The 20,757-nt window shown below is 40.1% G+C and overlaps 1 protein-coding gene across 7 annotated transcripts in view; it reads left to right on the top strand.

Annotated features, from left to right (window-relative positions):
* sema5ba (sema domain, seven thrombospondin repeats (type 1 and type 1-like), transmembrane domain (TM) and short cytoplasmic domain, (semaphorin) 5Ba) overlaps positions 1 to 20,757 on the top strand; it is a 174,898-nt gene that overhangs the window by 78,090 nt on the left and 76,051 nt on the right. For all 7 annotated transcript variants that reach the window (XR_003216718.1, XM_025903719.1, XM_025903720.1 and 4 more), the window contains 2 exons: positions 6,630 to 6,729; positions 7,241 to 7,286. Coding sequence is in view for 6 of the 7 variants with exons in the window: in XM_025903719.1 (XP_025759504.1) it covers positions 6,630 to 6,729; positions 7,241 to 7,286 (146 nt within the window). In the remaining variant the exon portion in view is untranslated. The remainder of the gene's footprint in view (positions 1 to 6,629; positions 6,730 to 7,240; positions 7,287 to 20,757) is intronic.

Below are 20,757 nucleotides of genomic sequence, written 5' to 3'. Positions count from 1 at the left end.
CATTAACTGTCAGATCAGCTGTCAGAGTCTGCTTTGCACCTTTGTAGAACATTTGATTTCAAGAAAACCTATTACATGCCTTTTATGTAAAAAAACCGAACAAAACTCTGTATTTCAGTTTGTACTTTCATTTTAATAGCTGACACCATCCTTCCAGCTGTGGGAATGGCAAGGTTTGATGGGCTAGCTGAAGGAAAAACCCAGAGGCTCAAATTTTTTAGGGATTAGATGGGGGTAAGATTGGCTATTTATCAAATAGCCCTATCTCTGAGCTCCGACTTGGGGGAATCTCACATTCCACCTGGCTTTAAGTGATAAACGGATCAGATTGTGTTTAAGCTGTGTGGTGTGTGTGTGTCTGTATTTGTGTGTTAGTTTGTGCACGATCCCCTATTTCCCGTGCACTGGTTTTCTCACGGTCTATAATATGTTGGTCTTTTCCAGATTTGATTGGCCTCTGTACTGGCCTAATAGCAACTCGAATCAGTCAGGGTGCCGCTTCGCTCTTCCTGCATGCTGGTCGTGTGGGAAGAGGCTGAACGGTTAAAAAACTGTTAGACAGGAGAAGATAGAAAGGTTATAATTTATGTCTGGGTGAGACAAATGTCTCAGCCACTGTCCTCATCCCTCTGGCAGTCATGGGCATTAATCCATCTGCTTGCCGATTGCAAAAGGGGAAGAAAAAAGAAAAGATCGCAATCATCGTTCATCAAGTCCAGCTTGGGGCCCACGAGTCAACCCAAGGGAGGAGGCTTTCATATTCATCCTGCATTATTGTCCCTTATTTGCCCCGCCACCCGGCCAGACAGTTATGAGGGGAAAGAAGTAAGCAGAGAATATAAAACCACTTGTGCGCAGGAGGATAAATGTCAGTCAACAAAGACCCCCTCACTATAGCGAAGCCCTTCTAAAAGAGTAAGCAAGCTCACGGTTCACAAGCTCTCCTCCATGCTGCTGCATCAAATTCAGCCATGCTGTGTTTTTTTGTTGTATTTTTGTTTTTTTAACAAGCTTTTGAAGAGACATTTGTGATGTGGGGAAAGGTTTATATTCATGTAATGCTTCTCAGCAAGAACTTCAAGTGATTTACGGTCTGCATTAAACTCTCTGAACTGAACACTAACAGCTCCTGTTTTTAGCGTTAGGCGCGTAATGCTTCTGTGGAAAGAATTCGCTTGTTATCTATTCCTGCACCGCACGTTCTTGTTTTATGGTTCGTGTCATCTGCTCTGTTTTAATAGTCTAATTTTATGTGCAGAGTAAGTCACCGTTTTAACTGTCTGGCGTTTTTTAAATGACATTAGTTTCTATTGTCTGGATGTTCTTCAGAAGATATTTACTGTGTAACGTTGGGGATGCGTCTTAGCCCTTATAGGCAGCCCAAAGATCCTCTGCAGTCGCTTCATTGTTTCTAATTTCTTTGACTTTGATTGGTTTTTCATACACATGAAAGTCTGGGTTGCATTTATGCTATTAAAATATAGCTTTACTTTCTTCAGAATCTAATGTGGCTACAAGCGAAATGTAGTTTAATGCCACTGCTCTTTTGAACTGAGCGTGCTGATGACCAGCTGCTACTGCTGTGGCTCTCTTAAATGGTTGCACTGAAAGGCAGGGCAGAAAGCCTGTCATCAGACAGAGAGGGGCAAGACAATAATTGTTCAGATGGGAGTAATACTTTGAAACAGTCTCTCCTCCAAGGTGCTCTTGTTGTTGCACTTGTACGGAAAGACACAAAAAAATGTTCAAAGTGTGTGAAGATACGAAGAGAAAGACACATTTTGCCTACTTTCGTACCATTTGGCACTTCGGTGTAGTCAATCATGGCCTGAAGTGGGAAAATTGTCCAGCAGAAAAAAAAAAGGTTTGGAGGGAGAGGGAGGTTTGGACTCTAACAAGTTTGTTTTTTTGTTTGAAGCGCACATTGGCATGCAGTGGTTTGGTCTGGTTTGTTTGATCTGGTCAGAATTTCTTTAACTGTGAAGAAAAGTGAGAGAAAGATGAACTGATTTCTAAAGGGTCAAATTAGTAATAATGCAGTTTTGTTATAGCTGAAGAAGATGAAGGACTGTTCAAAATAGCAGAAAGAAGAAAAGAAAAAATCTTGAAGTAAAAGTTTAAGAAGGTATTTTGTAACGTAGACACTGGACTCGAGTTTTTGTTGTCCGTCATTCTCACTGTAAATGTTTCTGTGAGATGTGACTCTTGAATTGAGGTCACACATGCAAATGTTAGTTTAGATCATTACTTTTTCAGTTGGCCATTGTGCATTTCACCATGTGTCTATATGCCGTGTTTGTTCACTATCAGATTTTTTTCCAGTGTTTGATGTGTGTTCATGTTTAAATGAATAATTTCTTCTATAGTGAAGTGTTTTCTGTGACACTGGCTGCAAAGCACGCATAAACTACGATTGAGCTCACAGTTGAAGTAGTGTTTCTCTTTATGAAATTCTTAACCAATAATAGAATAGAATAAAACACCCATTTTATCTCTAAAATTAGAAACATCCTGTCTCCTCACATACAAAGCCTTGAATCTGGCCCAAACTTATCTTAAACATCATCCCAACAGAACACTTCACTTTCAGACTGCAGGCTTACGTGTGGCTCCTCGAGTATTTAAAAGTAGAGTGGTAGAGTTAAGTGAATTAAGTAGAATTAATCTCTGGCTCTCTTCCCTAACCCATAGCTGCCTCTCCCTGAGCCTGGTTCCACCGGATGTTTCTTCTTATTAAAAGGGAGTTTTTTCTTCCCACTGTTGCCAAGTTCTTGCTCAGAGGGGTTCGTTGGATCATTTACATTTTCTCTCTATTATTGTAGGTTCTTAACACTATAAAGCATCTTGAGACAGCTGTTGTTCTTATTTGCTGCTATATAAATAAAATTGAACTGAGATGAATTGAATTGTGGTTCAGATAACATCCGATGCTTTCACAGCACTTAAATAGCATTTTTGCCTGTTTGGAATGTTCGAATTGCCAAAATCAGTGTTTAAGTCTTCATTTCATCAGGTTTCTCAAACTCAACCCTACATAGACAGGTTGGTGATGCCCTGATGAAGGTTACAAAGTTAAGAATTCACAGAGTTTTTCTAAAAGCCCGCTACAGTCCAACAACAGCCTGGATGTGCCATTATAGCAGCTCCTTGTGCCAACAACCTCACCTCCACCACTCCTCCAACTGCAATTACTTAATTACATTACTTTCTTCTGAAAGCCTTCTCCTGCTTTGCAGCTTTGTAGGTAAGAGCTGTTGAGAGTGCTTGGCAGATTCTTAGAGGAGCTCGTTGCTGCTGACTCTTTAAACAAGATTTGAAGAGTCAGCGTATTTTTAAACCTTTGAAATTTCCATCACCTGTCCCCAGAAATAACGACAAACAAGTCATAGCCCTAAATAGCTTAATAACCTCTGAGACTCTGGTAAAGTCATCGTAGATCTCAAATCCAAATGCATCGTGCTCTTTTTCCTTTTTCTTTTTTTTTTTTCATCAGTTATGCAAATCAGTATCTTCACAGTGCTTACAATGTCAAAAAAAAGAGATCTCCTTAAAGCCTTTTGGAGGTCAGTTTATATTTTATTGATTTAACTATTCATATTAGGAGGTACCCAACTCCTCACACTTTGATGACACCTTCACTGACCCATTATGAGCTGTTGGAAAATGAAGGATTAGTTTCTTGAAACTCATTTTCCTGAAAAACAACAAACACACAAACAAAGCAAAGCAAAAAAAAAAGAAAAACAAGAACAAGAAAAATGGAGCTCATTTCACCCTCGGCTAACCCATCTTTAGCTGGTAATGACTGTCTTGTAGTTCACATCAGAGTTTGATTTTCACACAAACACAAACCTCGCAGTAATTGAGCCTTTAAAACATTAAACTTTTTTTGTTCTTTGCCAATAATTCCTTGAGCCTGTGTGTGTTTAAGGGATTGATTTAGAGACTTTTAATGATGTGAGTTGGCGTTCAAACCATGTTCATTCCTCCCAGTTATGGGGACACCGTTCACACACATACAAGCTTTGTTCACACATGCCGTGGCTTTGCGCAATCCCGGGATCATGTCGGATTCTTTAAATCAACTTCAGGTCTGTTTACATAAGACTGTGCAGCTAAAGGCGGCCGGCGTTCCCCGCCGCGTCCCCCACGCTCCCCCCCAACCTTCAGCCTCTGCAGCCATTAATCAGAGTGATGCACAGATGGTTCCGCTCGCTTCCTTGCACTGGCCTTCTATGTTTTTTTGTTGTTGTTGTTGTGTTTTTTTACACCCACCCTACATGTCAAAGATGGTCAAACCATATGGATGCATGGCCGACTGTGAAATTGAAACAGTCCACTGTATGTGGATAAGTGTAGTATAAATATTTATGGAGAGAAGAAGAGATGGCCTCTTGCAGAATTTGCATCGTATTAGAATAGCCTTGGGACACCCGATGATTTATTGTGTGATTATCAGAGATTTAATCCTGTCTGTAAAAGTGCTTTTCGGTGTATTATTAATTTTTAAAAGCTCCACTGCTACTCTGATCGAGCTGGTTGATAAATTTGTGTGTCCCTGCAGCACACTGCTCATTTTCTCTTATTATATTCCTAATAGGACAAGAGCTGTTGTTATCATAATTAACAATGTATTATGTTGTTATTTGCAGCACGCAAGGTGGTGTGACTGTTTTCTGAGATGCTAGGCACTACACTGCAGATTGCTATTGTCATGGAAACCAGAAGCCATTGTTAAAAATATATGGCATTTTGTAAAAAACCTGTACTGTAAGTTAAAACCCATGCTTGTATTTGTGATTTATAATATGTCTAAAATAAGTCTAAGTACTATTATTATTATTATTATGCTTTTTTCTACTTTGTTTTTTATTCTTGTTAATGGAAAACCATGCAACAATTTAAATCATTGGTTATTTCTACCTGATTCCTTAATGTCTGCAATAAAACTTAATTTAGTCCATTTTGATTTGTTGTTTTTTAAATGCAGAGACAGAGCAGAGAAGTCCAAAATTATTAAGAGATGGACAAATGCGCTGGTTTTGTTCTTTTCAGCAGTTTTTAAATACAGAATAACAGAGGCCTTATCTTGTGAATATAATTGCAGTTGTGCTGCAACTGAAAACTGCAGACTTTTAAATATTCACTGTATTTATGAAAATGGATTCAGCCCTGCTCACATCTCGCAAGAGTGGGAAAAAAACAGAAAAGCTAGAATGAAGTTCGGTCTGACAGCAGCTTAGTGAAGAGTGCCCATTCCAAATCCACATCTGACTGAAAACACTATCACTTCAGTGAAGTCTCCTGTCAATACTGGAACCTTTAATTAAATATTGTATGCGTGTGTTTTTCTGTATCTTAAATTAAGAGCACCACACCGTACTGTAGCTGCAGCCTTCTGTCTTCTGTTTTTCGCATCTCTGGTTATGTTTGCAGATGACAGAGCCATATGGGCTCCCATCAATCCTAAAAATCTATCTCCTTTGCGTGATGGAGACTTGTTTCGCTGTTCCTGGCGACTTCTTCCAGCACTTTGATGTAGTTTCTCACTCGTAGCCTGGAGCTTTTATGAGCTACTTGTAATTTTAGAAGAAAATGAGCGTTTTAGGGTTTTAAATGTTTGATGATCACTTCCCTGATGAAGAAGAAAATCAAGATTTTTTTCAGGGGGGGGGTCATGCAATGGTCATGAAGGGTTTTTTCTCTGATTCAGGAAATTAGTGGACAACCATAAAGTTGCTTAACATCATTACTGATTCTTTCCTTCTCTGTTTTTGGACTAGTTTTGTGAAAATGGCTCAAATGTGTCTAACACGCCTTTTTTATTTGATCCAAGAAATCTCATTTGCCACTAACAACTGTGATGTCATTTACAGCATCGGAAACACAGCAAATCCCCTTTAAGCCCCGTAAACTTCCATGTGGTGAAATCCGTGTAAAGGTCTGCACAAAGTTTGGAGAGAAAATGCTCTTTTTTTTCTTCCTGGAGTTTTGAGTGTGGCATTAAAAGCCCCACCAGGCGGCCCCTCTGAAAATTTTGATTTGTAAATGCCAGTTTCATACAGCGTTGAGATTTCAGCCTCGTGCCCCACACAGAGCCGTGTTTGTCTGAATGTCAGGTTGGATCGGGGTTGTGTTGCCTGATGGGGCCTGCACAGCTTTGTCCCGCTCTGTAGGAGACAGCATCATGTAGCAGGAAGCTTTTCCTTCACTGTTTGGTGCACTTTTTTACCACTTCAGCTGCAACTATGAATGTGTCTCATTCATAATTGGTGCATTGGTCACTCTAACATTTTTCTAATCTATAGTCGCGCAATGTTGCCAGAGTGCACGAGTTTAGTCTGAGCAACAGTTAAAATGTAATGAAAGCCATCATAAAAATAACCTAATTTACAGAAGATGTTGTTGGCAAACATTTGGCATTTTGCTTAATAAATTTGATTTTCATCGAGTCAATTAACCATCGCTGTAAACACCTACACCTGTGCATAAAATGCCAAATAGGAAAGGTTTTTGCGTGCATTAGTAAACTATACCCTTTTATCAGTTTTGTTTGTAAATGTCACTGCTTTTATCTCACGACATGATTTATCATCTTCTAACCTTCCCCCCCCTTTTCTCTCTCTCAGCGCTCAGTCCGTGGATTTCATCCTTCTCCCACCCTGGTGTGAGAGACTACTCCCAGCTCACCCTTGACCTGACTAGGAATGAGCTTATTGTGGGTGCCAGGTAAGAAACTGTAAATCCACTCAGCTTTTCACCCCACAGAGCACATTACTGAGAATGTGATACCCTTTCTGACTCACTCATACAGTGCGGTTTTCGGATAATGACGCTTTTAAAGTGCTTTGCTGAGGCCTCGCTGGACCAAGTTAAGCTTTGGATTTGGCAGGAGCAAAGGATTTGGAAGAAATACGTCACGCCGCAGTAGTGTGTGTGCGTGTGTGTGTGTCTGTGTGTGTCTATTCTCTTGGCATGATATGAGTTAAAGTTTTGTCTGGATTGACCCTGTTAAAAGCGTAGACATACATGATACTAATATCACAAAAAAAGTGTAAAACCACAGACTGAAATACTAACAGAAAACAATGGCCCAAGAGTGATGGGCAGTACAGTTTGTGCTTTAATCCACTTTGTGTTAACCTGACAGCTGGTCTCTAATACTTCATCTGCATTGTTTAATAGATTTTGCTGGATTTGAGCCAGTCACTTACATCATTTCCCTTTCTTCTTAATTCAGAAACTACCTTTTCAGACTGGACCTCAGTAACCTGTCACTGATACAGGTAAGTGTACTGCTTTTTCTCCCGTGATTTTAAATTCTTATTTTTTGGGCGCTATCTCACTCTTTTTATGCATGTTCGACAAGTTTATTTTCACATTTTTTCTGTTGATTATGAATTAGTCAGGCTACATGTTATTGCTACAGCATTGTTTAGGCTGTGTATGCTGTTAGCCAGGAAATAAAAACGGAAATAAAAAATATGCTTTTATTGTTGTAGGTCATGGGTCACTTTAGCCTAGTAGTTGCTAGGCAGCATGATGAAATTGTCATGTATAATTCAGCTTGTTGGATATCAGGTACATGTTGCTGTTTTGAATTAAAAATGCAGTACAAAAAAACACAACCTTTTAGCCTGTTGCTAGGGAGTTGCCAGGCAACCAGCAGGCGTCATAACATACAATGCATAATTTAAAAAAATTGTGGATATAAATTATATGTTATGGTGTGATGTAGGTACTTTTATAAAGTGTTATAGGTAAAAATGTGAAAAACAGACAGGCCTTTTTAAGCCATTGCTAGAGTGTTGCTAGGCAACTTGATGATATCATAATACCTGATATAGTTGAGAACCTTCAGGGGCCCAAGATGTATCTGTGTGGCAGCTTTGGTTGCTCAACTCCTGATTGTGTGGGAGGAGTTGGCAGACAAAGAAACAAACACACACACAGACAGAGATTTTGTGTATTGTAAGCAGATTATGTGGTAATAGTCCTTTAAATAATAGACTAAAGCAACAAGTCGAGCCTAAATGACTGCTGGCCACTGCTCCCAGTCTTTTTACATGACTCATATGGAAACCGAAAACAGCATATTGTAGTGTTTCCAGTTAGAGAAAGATAAAGATTGACAAATTTCCAAAGGGGGATAGGACTTTGAACCAGGGGACATGCAGGACTGACTTATTTTTTTAGTTAATGCTTTCCAGTAAGAAGGTTGGAAAAGCGAAAGAAAAGCAGGATTTGTTTTGCCTCTTGGCAAGGTAGAGCCATTCATGTATCTCGAGCTGTACAGCATAATACTTGTTTTTTTGCACTTAAGAACATCGCTGCAGCACATTCATGGATAGAGCCTGGTCAGTTCTCTGTGTATGGCTTATTTAGTGAGTTACAAATACACAACAGTGGCAGGACAGAATACAAGTTTTACTACTGTTTACATTCACCACTCCCATCTTCGATCCTCAACTCGGGGTTAGTGGGGCTGCTCTGACGCTCTGAGTGGGAAATCCAAATTGAGGTGGCACTCCAGATGAAAATTCTGGCTGGGAACTGGGATCTGGAACACACCATAAGGCCAAGTTTTAGTAATGATCTTCTCAGCCTACAGCCACTTTGGTTAAACTATCAATAGTTTGCATGTGGAGGTACAGAGGCTTTGCTGTGACGCTTCATTGGATATGAAAATTGTCTTCTGCACTCAACATCATCTATTGAAGTATCTTCTACTCTGTCTTTTGCCTGAAGAAGCCACATGTTCTTTTCTATCCATCTATTTTCTTAAACCGCTTAACAGAAAGAGCCTCAATTTTAAGCCTCCAAAAGCAGTTGTGTATTGCTGATTCGATTAACTTTTAAACAGAGCATGTTTACTGATACTTCAAAGATTTTTGTGCTAATGAGACAAACTTTGGGAGCAACAAAGCAGCAGGATGGCAGTCCCTTTCTCTTTCGCTTTCATCAGAATCCCACAATTTGCTAAGTGTCCTGTTAGTCGGATGCTATTGCATAATAACATAGAGCAACATTTTATGTTACAGCTTATCAACTAGGTTAGGACCAAACAAGTAATGCAAAATAATCACTCCATCACGAAACCTAAATGTTACTACATATGACAGTTTTTCAACAAGGCATCAACACTGTGGTGATATATCCACCTCAGATGTATCCAGTGTAGTGTTCTCTCTCTCTCTATATATATATATCTATATATATTTATTTATATGTCCACGCTGCAGAGGATGTAATCAAATCCTAAGGTTGTGTTGTGTGTGTACACGTGCATTTTTGTGTGTCCTCAGCCTGTGGGTGTAATGGGTTTGTTTTCTGAAAGGCCTGTGGTGGTAAGAGTGCTGTGCCGGAAAGTAGCTTTGGTATCATTGGGAGTGTTAGCTCTGGGGCACAGGGTTGCCATACAGTTGCATCACACATCACAAATGACAAGCCCTGAATTCTCGATGGGACGGTGTAATCTAAACCGGTATATCACTGTCACTGAGCAGAGAAAAATAGGCATTGTACAAAAACCAGGCAGTGCACAGTTTCCATGCTTTAAACCACTGCGGGACATCTTCTTTGGAGATTACCAAAGTTTTCCATGCCTTCAAAATAAATAGCAACGCGTATTTTGCTGCTGTTAAGGTTAATGCACTTTAAGCCTTAATTATGTAAATGATGGTAGTGAGGGTGTTGAACATCACAATGCAGTTTTTATGCCCACCAATCAAGAAAAACAACAAGAAATGCATCTACTGAGTGCAAATATTCTTTGTTATCCAAAGTGAACCTGTTATGAGATTTGTTTCTACGGTCAATGCAAACGCATATAATAACTTTACAATATATAATTTGATTTTTTTAAAGCCTAAAAAGTTTGGTAACTTTGCTCCAAAAACCTGTTTTGAACCACATGTCTGGCTCATCCCTTTTCAGGCATTTCAGAAATGCCATTCTAATTCACATCGTAGATGCAGGAAGCCAAGAAAAAAGTAATCCACCTGTTTTTGTGGTTGGCACAGTGCTGCAGTGGTTGATGGAGAGTCCTTGTTGGGGGGTTTTTGTGTGTGGATTTTGCTTTTTCTCCCTGTGCTTGCGTAGGCTCTCTCCGGATATTCGGGTTTCTTCCAAAGACATGCATGTCAGGTTAATCTGTGATTCTACAATTGTCTGCAGGTATGAACATGAGCGTGAATAGCCGTCCCTGTGTTAGCCCGGTGAAAGTGGATGGATATGTGTTTACTACATCCAAAGCATTGTCAACATTTTATTAACATGTAGTGCGTGTTTCCCAATTCGTGTGCTTGGATTATTTCAGTACCACGACTCTCTTATAATGTGTATCCAAAAAAAGTTAAGTAAGACTAGCTTAACGGTTGACTCTGCAGCATCAGTTTTGTTATTATTTCTATAACAAAAACTTGAATTATTTTTACACTACATTTCCACACAGGATTAAGCACATCACCACACTCCACTTTGTCTGACAGAGTCTCCTTTCACAGCAACCACAACTGAATGACATGATGTGTACAGCTGCCACCCGTGTGTCACTGCCGATATCAATGCGCCCTTTGTCTGCGTGTCCTAGCTGTCTACTTGTGGAAGAGAGAAGTTGACTTATGAGGGCTTTCATTTGTTTGTACACGGGTTGTGTTGTTCTCCGCAGCTCCATGAAGCTGTTCCCTTTGTCCTGAAAAAAGGCACCTGCCATCCTTATCACATGTAAGGAAGCGTACACGCATGCATCTGCTGTGAGCGTGCACAGAAATAACCGCAGTGAAGCATACTGCCTAAATTCTCAAAGTCTGCTTTTCTCCTGAAACATACACACACCCACACACATATCACCAGCTTATTGTGAGCTATAGGGATAAATGAGGTAGATCCTTCTTCACTCTGGCCAATGCGGAGGTGTCATTTGTGATGCCAAGGCTGAAATCAATGTGAGCATTACACAAACTGCCCAGTGAAGCAGAGAGGAGGGTCTGTACCCCCCCATGCTAATTTGCCAGTAAAATGCAAGCTGTCCAAAAAGGCAGAGGAGGGCGGCATCCTAAAATATTTCTTTTCATTTGGTGTATAAGTAAATCAAAAAAACATACAAAAACTCTCTCATTTCCCAGTCCGAGCCTCAGGTTCAGTAAGAAAGGCTTTACTTGCAGATTTCCGGAACCAGTGATACAAGGCCTGCTGTAAATATCCAAACCACCTGCCAGAGAACATTGGATTAATTTAATTCAGTCCAGACATAAGCTCAGTTGTCTGCTCGCCATCGTGATACATCCTCATCACAGTCTGCTTCATTTTTAATATAATTAACCTCTTGAAAATCCCAACATCCACTTGTATCTGTGTTGTTACCACTCCACAGACACCGACCTGCAACTATTGGTAGGACAGAAGCTTTCTGCCATTTCTGATCATTAGTAAGTGGAGAGGAACCCAGATTATATTGTGATTTGGCAATTTAAACATTTTCACATGTTGTGAAAGGGTGACTATAAACCTGAATGATGTTCTTCTGCCTAACTCTAACCAAAATGAAACTTAAACTGAGCCCAAAGCTTAGTTTAAGCTCCAGTTGGTGATTTCGTTGGGTGATTGGATGAAAGTTATGTCCCAGCTATCTATCCAACCTCCTCATACAGACTTTATTTTTGCTCTTTCAAAGCAGAAACAAGTCTGTCTTTTTTGCCAAATCTGTGCTGCCACCATGAAATGACTTGATAATGGCCTACTGAGCCTACTAGTTGGAAAATACCGCTTACAGGCAATGCCTATATGGCAGTGATGAGAATTGATAATGGCGTTTTAATGGGCTGATAACATTCCAACCAGGTGCTCAGTTCAGCTTGAGAATTTCTTCATGCACTAAAAGCCTAATACCTGCACTACACTCCAAAACAAAATTCATCATAACACATCGTCTTGCACAGCACATCGGTGAGGTGTTTTATTTGACCCATTTCTTAACAAGGTAGTAATAGACAAAGAAATAGAGCTGCACCACTGCACGGTGGCTCATGTGTGATGTATTCCACTCTCTGCAGCACCTGTTCAGTGTACTCTTACAATTTAGCAACTGATTTAAGCTCTCAATAAGGCTCTCTCTCTGCGATGCCAGTACCATCTCTGCTTTTTTCCCTGCAAGGATCTCAACCAGTGTTGCTGCTTAATTAACACCTTTAAAGCCACAGAATCCACTTTATTTGACTATAGAGCTTGGGATACCTGCCATCATCAAACCCCAGTCCCTCTGTGCAGTGTTTAATGCATGCTGCAGGGAGTGAAAGTGTCAGACCAAAGTCTATCCCATGTGAGCTCTGTGTCTTTATGAGGCCACTTGAAATAAGTCACTTCAATTATTTATGTGGAAATTGTCTAAAACCACTAGTGAGAAACGTGAAAAAGGGCGGTTTAACAAAAGCTGCTGTGTTCTAGCCTTCTCTTACACCTAGCATGTTATTCAGACTTTGAAGACAAAAGCATTAATCTCTTCTGAAAAAGTTTTCCAAGGTTGTTTAACGCCACACTTGGTGTTATTACAACGTAAACCTGTTTCACCTTATGCTTACCTTGGACTCTAAAGCTACAGATTTGACCTTATTTTGATGTCGTTATCAACCGTTGTAGTCAAAATAAACTGCAGCAGCTATGCTCAGAAGCCAGGTTGACCTGCAGAAATTGAGCGAGCCTTTCGGGACACAAAACACGACTGACTTTACCTTAAAAAAAAAAGAGAAGAAAAACATCCACTGAGTGCAAATGAAAGTCATACTGACGCTTTATTCCAAAATAACTTGCTGATTGATTGAAAAGCAAACCAAAGAGGGTGGCCGATCACAGTCGAGTTACAAAGCCGCATTCTCCACTTTCCTATTCATCGGTATGGACCGGTTGGCCTGGGCTTTTTAAGCGGGTGGTCTGAAACCACACACCGTTGTCACCATCACTCCCCTGGTTTGGCATCAGCTTCCCTCTTTACTGTGACCCTATAAGAGACTGAAGCTTTGTTTGCATGTCATCAAATGGGCAGTATCAAATTAGAGAGCCCGCCCAGTCGAGACGACCTGCATCACACCTGAAGCCAAGACGGCCAGTGAGCCCAAGCATGAGAGATGAAGGACTGTCGATAGTTTCTCAGTGTACATGACTGTGCAGCGGCGTTTGTGTGTGTGGAGAGAGGCGGACAAGTGTGCAAATTCCACCTTTGCAGTCTTTAGCCACAGAGGGTTTTGAAGATAGACCACACTAGAGGGATGCGGGAGGACTGCCGAGGTGCTGATGCCAGGGCTTTTAAAGGCTCAGCCCAGCCTGTTCTGTTCAGGCACCTGGGAGAACACCTGCCACGGCCATTAGCGAGCAGGGAAGCGTAGAAGAATGAATGCGTAGGCAATCAGTGGAGAAAAAGAGTGAGAAGGAGGGAGAGAAGACAGATGAGGAGAGCCAGGGATAAAGAGGTGGGCAGGAGCCAGAGAATGAAAGACCGCAAAGATAACAGGAAGAAAACGAATGAGGAAACAGAAGCAGAGACCAAGAGAACAACTCTGAAAAATCACACATACAGAGCCGAGATGAAGACAAATGAGGAAGAGACGAGGAGTGAACATGAGAGAGGGTGTGAGGGAGGTGACAAGCTTTCATTGTGCTCCAGCTCTCTGGATGTTTCTCTAGTGAGATTCTGTGCCTCTAAGGAGTCGTACGAAATAGTTTTGCCCGTGTAGAGTAACCACACAGGTAATACCCACGGAGAGCTTTCAAAGTGTTCGGAGATGATTTCTCTTCCACACCACACCCTTTGTTGTTGTGTTTTTATAGTAGGAAGGCAGACTCTGGCACATCCCCTTGTGATTTTCAATGGATGAATAAGCAATTGGAATAATTCCCCATTGCCCTATAAAACAGATAATCTGACAACTGCACTGAACCAGCTAATCCCACGAGTTTTATCTAAAATGAGAATATGACTCGAGTGGTGTCAGTGTTATGGTGGTACTTGCCATTAGTTATTTTGTATTTTAACAATGTATTGTGTGAATAGAATTGGGTTTTTCCCTATGTTTATGTTGTCATCCATGCATTAACTGTGTGGCACTGACAGCTGCATTCATGTTTCAGTATCAGTCATCATTTGTGTGCCTACCAGATGCATTTATACAGTATATCCAATCATAATTATACAGGTGAGCGCAGGTGGGCTTTTCAAAGTGATTCTTCTCACTAATGGCTCCTTTATAGCTACATTTATGTCATCCCTCGTGTGTGCTTTGGTGCTTTTAGTGGCAAATTACTTAAAGAAGATATAATGTTCAAATATATGAGGGACATGATGAGGAATTATTTTATTCTGCCAATTCCACCTGTAACTGGATCAATTTGCTGTAACTGGTGAGGATCAGTAATGATAATAATGCTGAGATTTAGGAATGAGGCAACCTTTGTGAAATGAGGGGGAAAGAAACGTGAGCTTTCAGGTGATCATGTTGCAAATACAGACAGCATATTAAAGATGGACTTAGCCAGCAGTAAGTTGTCCATTGTATTGTGAAGTCTAGTTATGATACTTTAAAGATTGTGATGCTTTAAATGTGTCTTCATGACATTTGTCATCTTCATTCTTCGAAACTTGATTTTTGGAGCATTTTGAGTGCTAATTCAAATTATGCTAACGATGCTAGCATTAGCTAGCAAGCTAATGCTTGCTAATATTCAGCATCATGGCAGGACGGTGCAGCCATATAATCTATGGGTGCACAGCATAGACACAGAGTAACTGCTAATTAGTGCTACTACTTATATACCATATATATATATGTAGTAAGTTAGCTCAACAAAACCCAAGCACAGACTTCTTGGATGGGCTATTAGTACAACTACACAGCTTCTGCTGTAAAGTTGGAATTTTTAACATGAGAATTAAAATGCCTGGTGAATTGAATCACTTTTGGAGGTGCCTTCAAGTGACTATTTTGGCACAACATCCTAGTTGTCCCATAGTGGTAGTAGTATTCATCATTACCAACAAACTACTCAAATATTTAAGTCAGTCAAACCATTAATGCTCACAAACAAACAAAAGACAGTGGACATGTATGAATAAATTATGTCTTTGTCAGTGAAATTATAATACATATGCAAACACAAAGTACCCTGCTCTTACCTGCATACAACTGTATGCTTCACACAAGCGCACACTATCACCCACCCAGGTACCTCACAGTGGGACTGCTCAGGCATCCTACTCGGGTAGCACTCAGACTCTGAACATCAGATGCTTCTGCATATTCTTGGAGTGCGGTGTCTCTATTCTCCCCTGCTTCGCTCTTCTTTTTCAACCTTTCTCTTCGTCTTTTTTTTCTGGAATGTAGCACTCGTATTAGTGCTGGTGGTGGGTGTGATTGCAAACCTCCCACATGTTCTGTCCAAGCAACCCCCACTAACAGAGCTCTCTGCCTCTCTGATACGCTGGTCGACCTGATCTCCGACGCAATCAAGGTGGTGGGAGGTGTGTGTGTGTGTGTGTGTGCGTGCGTGCATGGTGGGGGATAAAAAAGAGGAGTGGGAGAGTGGTGAAAGCAGCGGAGGTATAGAAAAGGCTCAAGTGTTTGATGGATGGGAGAGGGAACGGAGAGCTGAAGCAACAACTCTGTTTCTGTCATCCAGTTCTCTCTCTCTCTCTCTTGCTTATATTTCCTTTATGCTGGGATGCAGTTCTGCCACATGTGGTTAGAAAAAACAGCAACTTTTGATGGGCAAACTTTTGATGCCTAAAATGGGAATAAATCCTCACCAGTCCCCATCTTTCTTTATCCTTCTTCCCTTTCTTTTACCTTCTTTTGTAGTTTCAGAGTAATAGAAAATAACACAAGCAGAGCCCTGTTTAGATAGATCTTTCTTTCTTCCACATGCTGCAAGCTACTAACAGGAGATAGAATATTGATTTGTCTCCCGCTAACATATTTGTACAAGACCACAAAGCCAAAGAATAATACCAAATATTTGGATGGATCGCCCCTTTCTTCTGATTTTTCTTTCACATACTACTGCTTGAAGCTCACTCCTCACAAATATACACATAATCGCATAATTACCTCTACCTATTTTTGCACTTGACTTATCTCTTTTCTCCTGCTTTCATTTTTTTTAACCTTTTTTTTCACATGCACTTACAGATATGCCTTATCTAGCAAGGTCAAAGATTCAAAGGCTCCAGCATTAGCCTTTTGTGATAAGATGGTGAAGAATGTAACTAGTAACAGTCAGTAAGTTGGTACGAGGTCACAAGGCTTCCAATTCCAATCTTATGCGTGAGTCTAACTGGTCATCTTTTTTCTTTAATTTAAATGGTAAATGGTAAAGTCATATATTTAAGGCAGATTTTTAAAAAGATTTAAAGTGTTTAAAGTGGACTTTTTTGATATGATAAACTAGTAAATATACTACTAAACTAAGCTAATTTATTACAGTTATATGTTAATTATTAGTACATGCCCACACTACTTTGTTATTTGATATGTTTGTACTGTTTATAAGTATATTTGTATTTACTTCTATGTATAATTAAGATACCATGTCAACCATCAACTGTCTAAAAAGTTTGTGTACTACTCCACTCATCAGCCAAACATTGGCGACCCCCATAAAGTATATAATGAAAAATCATTATGCAAGATTTTGTCAAATATACACCCAACATATTTACCCTATTTGCCTTATAGTTTGCCTATACATGTCAAAACCATACACTTGAGAAAAACATAAAATTGCATGCTGGATAAAGGATGATTTTGTAGGCTGGACTCATTTACATGGCTTTGAACCCCATCGCCTTAAGTACATTCATACAGTCATTTATTTGACATGAAACTTTTGGTATAGTCTACAAATACAGTAAACCTGACTTTCATAACTTAGTGTGTGAAGTGATTGGATGTAACAGCGATACAGTAAAGCATCCACGGATATTTGGTAAATGTTGTGTTGTGCAATCAAAATGATCTGATGCTTTTATTGCATAAGGTGTTATAATACTACTGTGTCAACACTGCAAATGGGTCATTATAGCTTATTGGTAAGCGGTTACTAGGCAACACGATTATGTCGTAACAGCTGATATAGATAAAAACCTTCAGGTCCTAAAATGTACCTGTGTGCTAGTTTTGATTCGTCAGCTCCAGACTGTGAAGTTCAGAGATAGGGTCACTGTATCTGCCCTTAAAATTTCTTACCTTACTGTAATGTGCTCTGTCACTTCTGACAGAGCACATTTCCTCCTCATGTGGAAAGACAGGGCAAAAAAGAGACATCTTTTTAAAGACATGTGAAGTTGTCTGCTTTTCGAGAACACTGTGATTGGACTCTGAGATAATGCTCCTCATGGAGCAGCGGTAGCTCTGCTCTGGCAGAGGATTGTGTCTACTGTCTATTGTTGTGTTTAAATGAGAAACACTGCAAAGTGCTCTGTAAAGGTGTTAAAAGTGCTTCAGACAAATAATGAGAAATAATGAGAAAATTGTGAAAGAAGAAGTTGAAACAAGTTTTCAATTTGACTTATTCCAGCATTGGGATAAACTTTTTACCACATATTTCTAGAGCCTGGTATTTATTTGTTACATTTACTGTTTTTTTTTCTTTGCAATGTGACCTGTCTGTATGATGAGTAACAGCACTAGCAGAGATAGCGTTAATATGATATGCAAACAAAATGGATAAGGGAGGAAAACTGGAAGGAGCAGGACTGCGGGTAGAAATGTGAAGGAGTGAAAAGACTTTTCTGTTTGTTTGTTTCACTTTTGGATTATTTTAGGAACGGAGTGCATTTCTAACCCTGCTCAGGTGACTAAAACCTGCATTTTTAGTTTTCTGAAAAATGAAAATAAAAGACAGAAGTGCAAAAGAATGGTCTAAAGATTACTCTGACAATTACCAATATTTTTTATTTATACACACTTAACCCCTGTAAGCTTTAAAGATGGTTCTGAAAAATCTGCTGACAGGGAAGAGCTTCCTCCAACAGCATGGATTCACAGCAGCTGGCTAGATGGCTTCCAGCCATGTCAAAGTTTCACTCTGACACATGAAAATTTCCACAAAAGCTTCCCAAACCAGGTCTGCAGCATAATCCTCTTTTCATGGGCTTTTTGAGTAAAACCTGTATTTTCATACAGTGGTAAATGTGCTTTGTTTCTTCCAAGTGAGATTAACAGTTTACTCTTATTTGATTTTATTTCCCTTCAGCTAACCTGTCAATCACTCGACTTATTTGGCCATACTGAATGATGCATTTTATGACTATCAGTCTAATATAAGCTTCCCGAATCCCAAAACATGATATTTATATCCTTTTTTTCTGAATGAGCTCATTCAGAATAAATATCTTCACATTAAGACAATGTGGGCTGTTTAACTAAGTTAATAGTTAAGAGTACTTGCACAAAAAGGCGTTTCATAACAGCAACAGGAGTAAATACATTTTCTCCCTTCATTCTTTAATTCTTCCAATTGCAATATCTGCTAGTGCAGCAAAGTGAAAGAAGGTGATTTGAGGGGGAGGAGAGAGGTCTTTGTCAGTCCATCAGATAATCCCTGCATAGATAAGACAGAAGCAACATGGAGGTGGAATGTGTAAACACCATATTACTGTCTGGGTCTCCCCGTATCTGTCTCCACCTGCCTTAACCTTCCACTCCACAATCTCTACGTGGTTACTTTCTCTATAGCTCCCTCTGCCTTTGCACACTTGTTTTTTCTTTTTTTCAACCCCACATACAGTGAAAAAAAATAAATCTCAGGGCGTCTCTGTGACATTTCTCCTCAGAAGAACATTGTATTTGCTCCTGATGCAGAACTGTTGCTGCATTTTCTATCAGGTTAATGCTTTCATTGAATCTTTCTCGTGTGCCCATTCATTGTGTTGCTCCGCTGGTTTTCTATTGTATAGAACAATCTGGGTGTACATCAATATGCAGCCCCTTTACTCCAAAGATTATGTGTGCTGACGTCACTTAAAAATACTATAATGAGCATAAATGTCATGCTGAAGTGGAGCCTCATGCCACTGTGAAACCAGGACATTATAGGAGAGGGCTGGAAATGTAGTGGAGTGCAGACACAGGAAAACAGCTTAGCTTGACTCGTGGGTTTTGTGCGTGTTCCTGTAGGTGTGCCGCCGTTGAACTGCAGTGTTCCATGTGGCAGAGCACAGTCAAATTTCCCTCTGATTGGTTTGCCCTTTCTGTAAATGCATGGGGCGGCTGGGGAAGGAGGGAGGAAGGGGTTATGGAAAAGGACAATGGTGTCATTTTTGTGATATCACGCTTCCCTAAAAGTATACTTCTTAGTTATTTCCCTCCAGAGTTCCACTGACTATCAACCCTAATATGAATCTGGGGTCGTTGTGGCTTTTTTTCCCTACCTCACCACATTGGCCGAGACTTACTTTCCTTTCAGGTTACCTCTATTTGCTGTGTCCTTATCTTCCAAGTCGGAGACTTTTAGTTTTTTTCTCGGGTTTGCTTGCTGGGAAATGTCAGAAGTTCTAAAGCGGGAGTGCCCTCACCCCCATGTGTTCAGGGCCTGGGATTGCTTGTCCTTGATATGTTGTTTGTGGTCGCGGTTGTTTGAGCTGAGCCATGTGCTCGGGCTCCCACAGCCAGCTGATGATGAGCAAACCCCCAGGTGGCCGTCCCGCTGCGTGACATGATGGTTTCTTCAGGCTGACAGTGGCATTCAACCAAAGTAGTGTAACACTGTAATCTGTATTTAAACTAAGATGCGTTTGCTCTCACTCAGTCTTCTCTGTGTAGTTTGACTTTATAATATATGTTCTACTCAGTTTTCTTCTTATTTATTCTCATTTTGGCCAATGTTTGTACTTCTTTGATGTTAACGCATAGATTTTTGTAGCTCACTGGTGCTGCAATCGAATGGCGATGCAAATCTGCCACATTACCTTTTTGTGGAATTGTGAGGATGTGACCTTAGCATGTTATTTTTTTTCTTTAGTTTATCAATTCATGAACTGAATCAGATATAATCAGCAACTATATTGATCATCTATATGTTTTTTAAAGCTTTTCCTTGTTTCTCACTGATTATATTTTTGAGTGTTTTAGTCTATTTTACACAAATTTCTGATGTCTTATCGACATGTTGGATATGAATGTGTGTGTGCAACAGGTTTTACATCATGTGTTCATAATTATGGAAAGCACATCACTGTTGATATATATTTATCATGAGGAAAAAGTGCTTTATTTTATTGATATTGTGATAGTTGACAGTATTGATAGTGATCGTAGCATACTTGTAGCTTTTTTTTTCCTGCATGGAAAATCGAGCGGTTGGATGATTGAACCTACCAGTTTGTCCAAAGGCCGTTTACTGCAGGGGAGAGCAGCTGGGTTGACTGTTTGCTGTTGTTTGGCCCCAGCGTGTGTCGTTTCCCTGCGGCTAATCAAGGTCAAGAGAGCAAAGTTGATTCAACAGGTCAATGTCGGCACTTGCTCTTTTGTTCAGGACATGTGATGAAAAATCCCTGCTCCACAGAGATGGCTGGGAGCGTCCCATCTGTCTGGATTTGTTATTGTAGGTGTTTTTGTTGAATGCCTAAATTCCTTTGGGACAAGAGAAACTGACCTTTGGCTAGACTGAAGACACACTGACCTTTTTTTTTTTTGGATGTGAAATATGTTCCCTTGTAAACATCAATGATTATTCATCTGCGTTATTCACTTCTCTCCCATAGTTTGTCTT

Source organism: Oreochromis niloticus, linkage group LG16 (assembly GCF_001858045.2).
Source record: "Oreochromis niloticus isolate F11D_XX linkage group LG16, O_niloticus_UMD_NMBU, whole genome shotgun sequence".
In the NCBI taxonomy this organism is placed as follows: domain Eukaryota; kingdom Metazoa; phylum Chordata; class Actinopteri; order Cichliformes; family Cichlidae; genus Oreochromis; species Oreochromis niloticus.
Note: the sequence above shows the minus strand (reverse complement) of the source record. Positions and strands in the feature narration are given on the sequence as shown.